This window comes from Drosophila innubila, assembly GCF_004354385.1.
Source record: "Drosophila innubila isolate TH190305 chromosome 2L unlocalized genomic scaffold, UK_Dinn_1.0 4_B_2L, whole genome shotgun sequence".
NCBI classification, from domain to species: domain Eukaryota; kingdom Metazoa; phylum Arthropoda; class Insecta; order Diptera; family Drosophilidae; genus Drosophila; species Drosophila innubila.
In genome coordinates, this window is record NW_022995372.1 from 24608100 (window position 1) to 24618821 (window position 10722).

General features: G+C 37.1%; 1 protein-coding gene across 1 annotated transcript; it reads left to right on the plus strand.

Annotated features, from left to right (window-relative positions):
* Positions 1–1788: 1788 nt before the first annotated feature.
* On the plus strand, positions 1789–4889 carry LOC117781255 (venom carboxylesterase-6). Its single transcript, XM_034618008.1, has 4 exons — positions 1789–2682; positions 3847–4060; positions 4118–4571; positions 4625–4889. Exons 1-4 carry the CDS (start codon positions 1789–1791, stop codon positions 4818–4820), a joined length of 1758 nt encoding a protein of 585 aa, XP_034473899.1. The 3' UTR covers positions 4821–4889.
* Positions 4890–10722: the final 5833 nt, after the last annotated feature.

Sequence of the window (10722 nt, forward strand, 5' to 3'; positions counted from 1 at the left end):
CTTCTTATTCCTCTCACGACTGTCTGGTCATTAGTGTCTGGTCGGAGCTCCGGAGGCGTCTGCATTTGTGTCACCTGCCGAGCTCGAGCCAGAGCCCATTGCTAGAGCTGATGTTACAATTACCTGGTAATACGACGACCACAGAATGTCTAACAACAACGGCACAGCTTGCCAAGATGTTTATTATGGCCACGAGCATCTCTGGGCGTGAGGATCGACGACGAGCTGACAACTACTTGGGCGAGGCAAGCGCATACCATAAGCTAATATCATCAATTATTCACACTGTGCAACAGACCAGACAGTCGAGTTGGAGCTAGAGTTGAAATTGGAGTCCGAAAGGGAGAGGGAGCTGTATGTTTAAAAGTGTAGGAGTTGTTGTGCCATGTGCCATTTATTCAAATACTCTGACTGGGTTATTCAGTTCTTTAAGGACGAATTTTTTGAGAAATTTAAAAAAAATCCATTGAGAACTCACATAGGTACCCAAAAAACATTCAGGGTTTTGAATTTAAAAGATGAAACAGCTTGTAAAATAAAATAAGAATAAATACCATTTCAAAATTTAATGAATTTTTATAAATTTTTTAAACGCAATTAGTCTTTTGCAACTTTATTTAAAAGGATCAATACAAAACGAACTTAGAAATTTCTTGTCTACAAAGTCTACAGAAATTACTAATAAATATATTTCTTCAAAGCAGCGATATATTTTATGATTACGTTAACAATTTCTGACCACTTTATGCAATTTTTTTTAGGCGATTAATCAAGTAAAAAAATGTAGGATCTTAAAAAATCTTCCATTTTGTAATTCATCATAATTCATGTTTTGTTTCCATATTTAAGATTGATTTTCTGTTTCCTATTATATTTCTTAACTATTTCTAGCAACTATCGTTTATATAAAGAGTACAATGTTCTAAAATTGGTTCCCAGCACAATCCTTCACTAATTTGTTAAGGAAACCTTTTTTCTGAAATTTCAATCCAAGATGCCTTTTCACACCGCCAAGTGGGAAGTGTAGTAGCTGCTACCAAGTTGCCTTCATTAAAAACCAATATAAATCCAATTAGCACGCTTTTGTCTGAAACGAACACAACTCACAATTTATGTGATGAGAAAGAAAGAAAATAAGAAGTAATGAAAAGAAAGGAAGCAACAAACGGAAGAAGCGCACAAAGGGAACACTTTATCGCATGGACTTTCTGTGAGCAAGAGAGAGAGTGAGAGAGAGAGAGGAAGAGGGGTGTGTCATCTTGTGGTGCAGGAAAACTTTATGACTTGTGCTCACCTCTTATGCTCAACCATTAAACGCTATTAGCGGGTATTTAAGGATCACTTTCCTGCTTGCTTTATTTTCTCTCTTCCCTTACTTTTTTTGGGTAGGTCAGAGAGGAGAGTTCCCTTCGGGTGTCTAATCTAATAAGCCGCAAACACGCAAGCAAGTTCACGTGGGAAATTTGGAGCAATAACAAATTAATAGACAACTAAACGTGGGTTGATTTTGGAGGAGGCATCTAGAGGATTAAGGGAGAAGGAGAGCTTGCAAAAGGTGTGTGTGGGAAGAACTTGAGTGCAGCCTGTTCGGTTATTTATGGTACTGGGCAATTGGATATGGGAAGAGCTGGCAAGAACAAGGAAGCAAATGAAGCAAAAGCAACGCCCACGTTCAACTCCAACCAGAAGATCATCAATTTTCGCATTTTATGTGACATAATCCAGCTCCAACTGTGGGGACTATAAAAGCCAGTAGATGCAGTCAAAGTATCCACAGTTTGACTTGAAATGTGGCAACGGTTTGTAGTGCTGCTGCTGCTCAACTGGAGCTCCTTCTCGACTGGCCAAAACAGCAGCGAGTTGGCCAAGAACTGGAGTGAAGACGAGGATATTCCCATTGGCAGCGACAAGGAGCTTTCGGATCTGGTGATTACCACAGCCCTGGGCAAAATAAGGGGCACTATTTTACCCTCCCAGGCTGGGCGCAATTTCTATGCCTTTCGGGGCATTCCCTATGCCAAGGCGCCCGTCGAGAATCTACGCTTCAAGGCGCCCGAGCCAGTGGAGCAATGGTTTGACATCTTTGATGCCACCTTCGATGGTCCCAAGTGTCCGCAACCGGGACTCTTTAGTGAGGATGTGAGCGAGGATTGCCTGAGACTCAATATCTATTCACGAGAACTTCCCAGCGAAGTGGATCCGAATCCTAAGAAGCCCGTCCTGGTTTTCATACATCCGGGCGGCTTTTATTCTCTCTCTGGACAGAGCAAGAATTTTGCAGGCCCACAGTATTTTATGGATCGCAATCTGGTGCTGGTCACCTTTAATTATCGCCTGGGCACACTGGGATTTCTGGCCACGGGCACGGAGCAGGCGCCAGGCAACATGGGGCTCAAGGATCAGGTTCAGTTGTTGCGATGGCTAAAGCTGCACATCTCCCGCTTTGGTGGCAATCCCAATGAGATCACATTGCTGGGCTATGGAGCTGGTGCGATGGCTGTCACCCTGCACATGGTTTCCCCTATGTCGCGTGGTCTCTTCCATCGTGCGATTGTGATGAGTGGTGCCCCAATGGGTCAATGGTCCCTGCCACAGCATCAAATGGATGTGGCCAAAAAGCAGGCGGCATTGCTTCATTGCAACACGGAAGACATTAACGAAATGTTGGACTGCCTCAGAAAGGTGAGTTGAAGTATATCTACCAGGCTGATTAAGAAATCTCGGTTCCTATAAGCAGGGAATCAAACCGAAACAAATATAGGTTAAGGTTTCAGTTCCGGCACGTATCGAAATACCTATTTCTATTTCAGTTTTTTTTTCTTTCGGTTCCAGTATCACCACCGGTACGTAACGGTACAGCAATTCAATTTTGAAACATTTTAAAATTTGAAGATGTCGTTTTATAAGAAATTTGACATCGATATAAATAGTCGAAATGCAAAATAAAATTTTTCAAAGAATTTATTTATTACAAGTCCAAATTGTTGTTCAATTTAACATGATTTTTACAAAAAAATGAAAGGTCTCAGAATCAAGTTGAAAGTGTTGTTTTATACTAATTACGATATAAAAAGTTGATTAAAAGTGAAATCTTGAGATTTAAAATTTTGAATTTTCGAAATTTCAAAGGGGGGACCCTTACCATCGAAATCGAATCTTGGTCGAAAATAATTAAATTTTCTAATTGAACAAAAATTGAATACAGAATGAATTTAGAGGCCAAATCATGATCAAAATGACATTCTGTTTGAAAATCTATTTAGTTTTGAACAAGTTATGACAGTTGGAAGTTGGACAACTCCTTGACCTAGCAACTTTACCACAATCGTACCGGTAAAAACGTTTCTTGACTGAGAATTTTTATTCGGTTACGGTTTCAGTTCCGTTACTAAAAATGAAACGGTAAGCTTCGGTTAACGGTTCCGGTGTACTTTCCTGCCTATAAGGTCAAGTCGATTTATTTCAGATCTAGGTTCGATAATATTATTTTTTAATTTTTAACTGTTATTTTTAATATTTTCCACACGTTCGAAAAAAAATCAAAGAAGTGATTCAGTAAGTTCGTTGATCTCAGATATGTTAAGAGATAACGACGCTAAATTTGGAATGTTGGCTCATATTTATTTCAATTTGTTTATTTCACATTTCAATGTGCCACAAATCGAATACATTTATTTTAAATAGTTCGATAAATAATATGAACTAGATATTCGGTAAGCATATAGCGTAATTTCATCACAATTGAAAGATTAACACTTAAGATATTCAAAATATATGTATTTCTGTGTATTATGGTATTGTACTTCCTGTAGTCGAGTTTTTTCTTATATGAATCTCAATTCCTAGAAACATTATCTGGAATATGCTAATACGCTGCCGCACATGTTCGATTTTGGACGCAATAATCCATTGATTGTGTGGAAACCCGTTGTAGAGCCAGACTTTGGTCAGGAACGATTTCTCATCGAGGATCCTGTGCGCAGTTATCAGAATGGCGATCACATGAAGATACCCATTATAACAGGCATGACCAAGGATGAGTTTGTGGGCCCAGCCATATGTGAGTCCAAACGGAATATCCAAGTACATCCAGAACTAATCCAAGTACAAATCTTAGCTATACTGCAAAGTTCCTCCCTGCTGACTGCCTTCAATGCAAACTTTGATAGCTTGGCGCCCATATGTTTTCTCTACAATGCCAGCAGTCCACGTGCCCAGAATATAAGCCAGGAGTTGAGACAACACTATTTTGGAGATCAACCCCTCAGTGCAAACAATTCGCTGCAATCGCTGGCGGAGCTCTACTCGGATGCCTTGACAGGATTTGGAATACATCGCTTCGTCCATCTGGCGGCAAGGGCAACCAAGGTGTATTACTATCGCTTTGCCTATCAAGGTGGACGCAGTCACATCCACTTTCCGGAGGATGCACCTTACGGCGTTGTGCATCACGATGATTTAATGTACTTGTTTGTGGAGCCCTCGATCAGTCGCATGTTCACAGAGGACGACGACGAGTTCCGCATGGTCGACATCATGACACGCATGTTCTCAGCCTTCGCTTACAAAGGGTAACTTAAAGAAATTCTATCTCAATCCATTTAAAGAGTATCTCTCTCCACAGCGATCCCAATAAGCCCACCGATCTACAACTTCGCGATATTCGCTGGCGACCTTTTAGCTTCAAGAAGCGTTACTATCTGGACATTGGCGATGAGATTACTCTAAGGGAGAATCTCAACTCGGAACGCTACGAGCTCTGGAAGCGTTTGTTTCCCCTCAACTGGCGACGTCAGACCAAGGATAATTGGTTCATATGAAACAGCTCTTGTTGCCTACTGTACTCCCAACTCTGAATTTCATTAAAATGTATGCAATTTGGCAATTTACATTTTCTGTTTGTGTTTTGTTTTGTTTTGTATCTAGATTCAGTTGGAATTGCCTTCATCTCTTCATCCCCTTCCTTGAATTGCCGCTTGTTTTGTTACAGTTGCCAAGTGATAAACCAATTGGCATAATTTTTAGTTATTCAGTTCCAATTTGATGCCTCCCTAAAAGTTGTTTATGTTTTGTTTCTGTTTTGTTTCTGTTTTATTTTCGATAGGTATGCGTGTCATCACTGTGTGGGTGCATATATTATATAAAGACAATCGTACAGTCGGAGTTGATAGCATTGGTACGTGTCGTCCCAGTGATCGCGTGCCATTAAATACACTGAGCAAAATTATGTCTTTTCTACTTCAAAATCAATCATAAATATTTTAAAGTTACTTAAAATCAAAAAAATAAACGAGCTTAATTAGATAGAAAGAAAAGTACATATACTTGCACCGTAGCAAATTTAATAATAATGTAACCCATTTCAAACAAAAGAAATATTTAGTTTTATACCTTGTCTGATTTACTTTTAGTCATCATAGGTAAGGTTTTTTATATTTTGCTCATTTTGTTTGTTTTCTATTTAATATGGATAAATGTTTCCCCATTAATTTCTGAAACATTCTCTTGTTATTAGTTTAATATACTTTTTTTTCAATTCTAATATTAAATAGAATATTTTTTTATTTATCCCTTAAATATACCTTCCATTTCTCCCTGTGTAGCCCACTCGTTCAATGCCACACACACTGCGATAGTCAGTCTCACACTTCGACACACTGACATTACATTTTGTGGCAAGAGAGCACACAGATGTTGCCCTACCCAAAAAGCTACCCATTGTTGCATTTGTGTGTTGTGTGGCAACCTCGCAACCTATTTTCATTTTTATTGCTCTTATCGGACTTTGGTTACGCTTGACAGCATGACAATGTCAAAAGGCGACCGCCTCATCATCATCATCACCAACATCACCATCATCACCATCATCATCCACATGCATATCGTATTGGACTTTGAGTGTCCTGCACAGGCACAGAGTCGACTCATTAGCATAGGACAACACATGACGCTCAACACGTCGATATGGGGAGAGAAGTGAAGTGAATGCCAATTGGGAAGAGTTTATGAATTCCAACAGGGCAGTGAGTCACGCCATAGCATCATCATATCAACATAGATCCTGCGAGGGTGTTACAACTACCCAGTTGGACTACCGACTTTATTCCTCTATAACATAATATATTAATTTATGCAAATTGCCTGGTACTGCGGTTTGGATGCATTCCCTATCTGCAGCAATAGATCTGGGTCGCGGGGTTGCACATTTTGATCGTTTCCACTTTAGTTTTAATTGTTTGGCTTGTCAGCGCGGCATATGCCACATGTCTGTCTCTCAACATGTCCAGGAGAAGCACGTTTCTATAATTTGTTAGACATGAAAACTGTTTGGCATTCCAATTTCCAGCGAAATATTTTCGCGAAGATTTCGATTTCCACGAAACGCTGCGCAAATAAAGCTGTGAGTTTCTTCAAAGTCTTCCCATATCAGATGGCACTCGCCTTTCCTATTCCCGCTGTGTCCAAAGAACGCATCCGCAAGAGTCCAAGACTTCCAAGACTTGACTACACTTTTTTATTGACTGATGGAAATCGCTCAAAAACAAAGTCTCTATTGAAAAGTCTTTGGCCGCAAAATGTAATTAGATTCGCTGCTAGGCCCCAGAAAGTCTACCAACGTCTTAGCCAAACCAAAGAGCATGGCCAAGACGGAACCACAAAGCAACTTTGAGGCAACTTCCTCTTGTGGCTTCTTAGGCGACGCGTGCTTTAAACTAGAGATGGAAGCGTGTTGGAATACGAATTAAAAAAAAAATAAATATATAAAAGAAAGTGAAGAATAAACACTGTTTTAACTCTATGACAAATCTGTTTTACAGAAACAGTAATTAATAGCTTTTAGTCGGAGTATCTTCCTATATCAGTGGTGTCCAATATGAGAAATTTCATACTGTGTAAGTAACTGTAAAAAAAAGCTAATGACAATCATTGTATTTCAATTTTAATTTAAAAGATAATATCTTTTTTTTTCAAAAAAAATCAAAATCAATCTTTGAAACCACAATTAAAGTTCAACTATTATATATTTTAATTTTTAAAAATTAATAAAGAAAAATTATAACTTTGTAAGCAATATAGTAAAATTTTGAATTAAATTGATACATTGTAAATTTTATTTTGAAACTTAATTTTTTTTTAATTCAAACAGTAACGGTCCCTGAATTTGATGTATTTTTACACTCGTTCGTGTCACGTTTTCAGGCACGCAACGTATCCATCTCTAGCTGGAACTCCTGCTGTCAACATCAATGCCCAGGAATCTCGGGCTTACAATGAAGTTGTCTGCGCAATTGACACACGATAAGAAAAAGGCGCAAGGCACAAGTTCAACTAAGCAGCAAAAGCGCACAGCGAAAAACAAAGCCCTCCCTCTCCATCTCCCTCCCACCCTGTCACTCTCTCCCTCTCTGTCTTACATAGAAAAATTTGCAGAAACATCACAAAACTCATAAATAACAACAGCAGCAGCAGCAGCGCAACAACAATAACAATCTAGGTGCCAACTGTTTGGCAGAAAGTGTCCACGAGGCTGTCTGGGCCAACAGTTGGTTTAGGCCAGCCTCAGTACTCGACTCTTTTGACTTTTTGGTATCTCCCACTGACGATAACGCGCATTGCAATTCACAATTTATGACTCACTTGTGTAAGTCGCAGCCAAGTTGAACTCTCTTCGCAATTCGCAGTTGTTGCAGCTATGCCAGCTATTTATTGGGTTAAGCTCAGTCACAGATGATCATTGGCATATTCCCAGTTCGTGTGGGTGTGGGAAAGCAACAAAAAAAAATCATTATATATATATGTATGGTACTCCTATGTAAGTGGGTTAGATCTTGAGACGAAAATTTTAGATGAAACCTACACGAACAAACAAAAAAATGAGCGAAAGAAAATGTTAAAAAAACCAGTTAAGGAATAATTTTTGTTAGATTTACAGAGGCTCTCGGCTTTGACCCACTACTTTTTATTTCGTACTTTAGACATAGTAAACATATAAATATTTAAAACAAATACTGTATTACATTTAAAAAATAATAAACAAATATGCGCTTAAATTATATTTTTACAGTAGTGGGTCAAATGAGCTAAGGGTATAACTAGTTTTATTGATGAAAGAATGTATTGAAAATAAAGTAAAATTCACACTTAAGCTAACTGCTTAAACAAAATTTGAGTTATTTTATTATCTCTGCTTGGAACAATTTATTTTTGGAATTTTAATTATTTTTAGAAGAACTTTAAGCAATTTAAAAAAAAACGTAAAGTTAAAAAGGAAATATTAAAATATAATAAATAAAATATATACAATATCAGTGCTTTTATGTATTAAGAGTTCAAGATATCAAAATAAATAAATATTAAATGATTTATTGATCACTAGTAGCTAAAATACTGATTTACATTATAATTTTTTTTATAGATTTTATAAATCATCGGAAATCTAAATTGAAATTTAGATGTCCTAATGATTTGCTATTCTTACAACAAAATCGGAAGGAAATTAAAAAATTTGTTTACACACTCCAAAATACTTACCAATGTATTAAAGAAATAAATTTAATGAAAAACCCATTTTAAAAATTCACACTAAAGACTATTGATTTGATAAGTTCTAAAGTTGAGTAATATAGAAATGCTATTTCTCTGAAATGTTTATCTTAATAATTTATTCTCGAAATAGTATAATCTAAACTGGAATCTGTTCAGACCAATTCCCTAGCCGCAACAAGCCCACATGCCAAATACTTGTAATGTGCTACTTATTTGAAAAAAAATTTAGTTTCTTATCGAGTCAACGCATGAGGCAGCAAGGCATATTATCCAAATTTATGGTGCATGTCAAAAGAGGGGTGGGAAAATGAATTTAGAAGTTATAATTAGCATAGGAAAGTGCGTGCGACGCGTGGGCGATAAGTGCAAGTCGGGGTTGATAACATGTTGATAAGCTCGCGAGAAAACCATTAACAACTGCATCATCATAAGTTTTAATAACTGTTCTGATCCTGCTGCGTTGCATATTGAAAATTCAAGTACTTGTGGCAGCCACACAATTTTAGTTTCAGTGGCAGTGCCAGCTTTTTGTGTGTCGCGTGCTGATCGCAAGCTGAGTTGAAAACTCATCTCATGCTGTGGGCTGTCCTCTGACGTTGATCTGTCAGCCATCAGACATCAGTCCTCTGCCTCCTGTTGTCTCCTGGTGTCCCCTGTTCCTATGTGCTATAATACATCCTATACTTCCTCTCTCTCTCTCTTTGTATTTCTCTATGTCGTGTCTGTCTATCTGTTTACCTTTGGAGGGAGCAACGTTTTGTCTCGTTGTCTGTTGTCATCGCAGCATCGTATTTCAATAATAGTTTTATCTCTTCCCTGTTTATTTACAGCTTTCAACTTGAATGTTGATGATGGATCATGTTGCACGGTGTCGCTTATTGACTAACTGACAGTGGGTCGCACCCATCACCCCAGTCCAGAGGGGTGCGTTTATTATTACGAGTGAATATGTACTTCAAATTTACAGAAAGTAAGTATTAAAATACTTGTAAAACTTATTTACTTACAAACATAGTAGGCTGATTTAATAAAACGGTATCATGTCATTCAGCAGATACTGAATACTGATCCATCTCACATAAAGGAGCGATTACTGATTGAAAAACCTGATGAATGTCCCATTGCATAATATACTAGGAACTTAAATTGTCTCGTGGATGTGATGGTTTACATCTAGTGCGAAACCTCGAGCTTTTCAAATATATTGAAACAAAACTATCAAAGATTTAGAAAAACTTACCAGAAAATGTCCCATTCAAAATTTAATAATTTTTACTAATATTGTATTTTAATATAGAAAAGTAAAATAAGTTTTAAAAAATAAAAGTTGTTAGAGAAAAGTAGAAAATAATATAAAAATTTAAATAAATCTGAATTCTTAAAATTTATTTCTTTACCACGTATTTTTTTAACACATTTTTAGTTTTGAGGAAAATATCTTAATTTTGGGCTTTTTAATTTGCGCAAATTCAAACAAAAATTTTATGAACTGCATCAGAAAAGGAGATCAAAGTGTCAATAATAATTAATTTATTTTAAAATCTCGTGAGCGGAAAACAGTTAATTTAAAAATATGTATAATACAAAATTAAAAGGATTAAACATTTTTATAATGTGTTTAATGATTATGAAACAGAAATTATAAAAACTCGACCGAAAAAGTAATAATTTTAAATTATGTATAAATTGCAATAAATATATAATGTTTATTTATTTAAGCTGATATTTTTTTTTTCTAAATATAAGTTACTGACCTTGATATGCGAAATCAATTGCGTGGATAAAAAACATTTTTCAATAGTGCTTTGATATTGCGGTTTTTTATAGCGATAGGTCTGACTCAATAAAGTTCGATATCGGAGAGAGCCAGTACGGAGATTAATGGAGTCGAAATGGATGCCATACTCTCATATAGTAAGTAGTACGACCTTTTATTGGGACTCTTATCATAGAGCAGGTATTCCCGTGGTCAGCCCTCGCATTCCTGAGCCCGCGAGCCGCGAGTTATTTGTTTTAGTGAGGAAGGAGAAACTGTAGAGAATGAATCTGGTAATGAGCATGTCAAAGAGTCAAGATTCTACTGGTAGGGTCTATCATAAGGAACAGTTCGTGATCATGTCGATCGCTGACAAATTGTTCTGCCATGTGAAAGTTGCAGTCAAAATGTTTGATTGA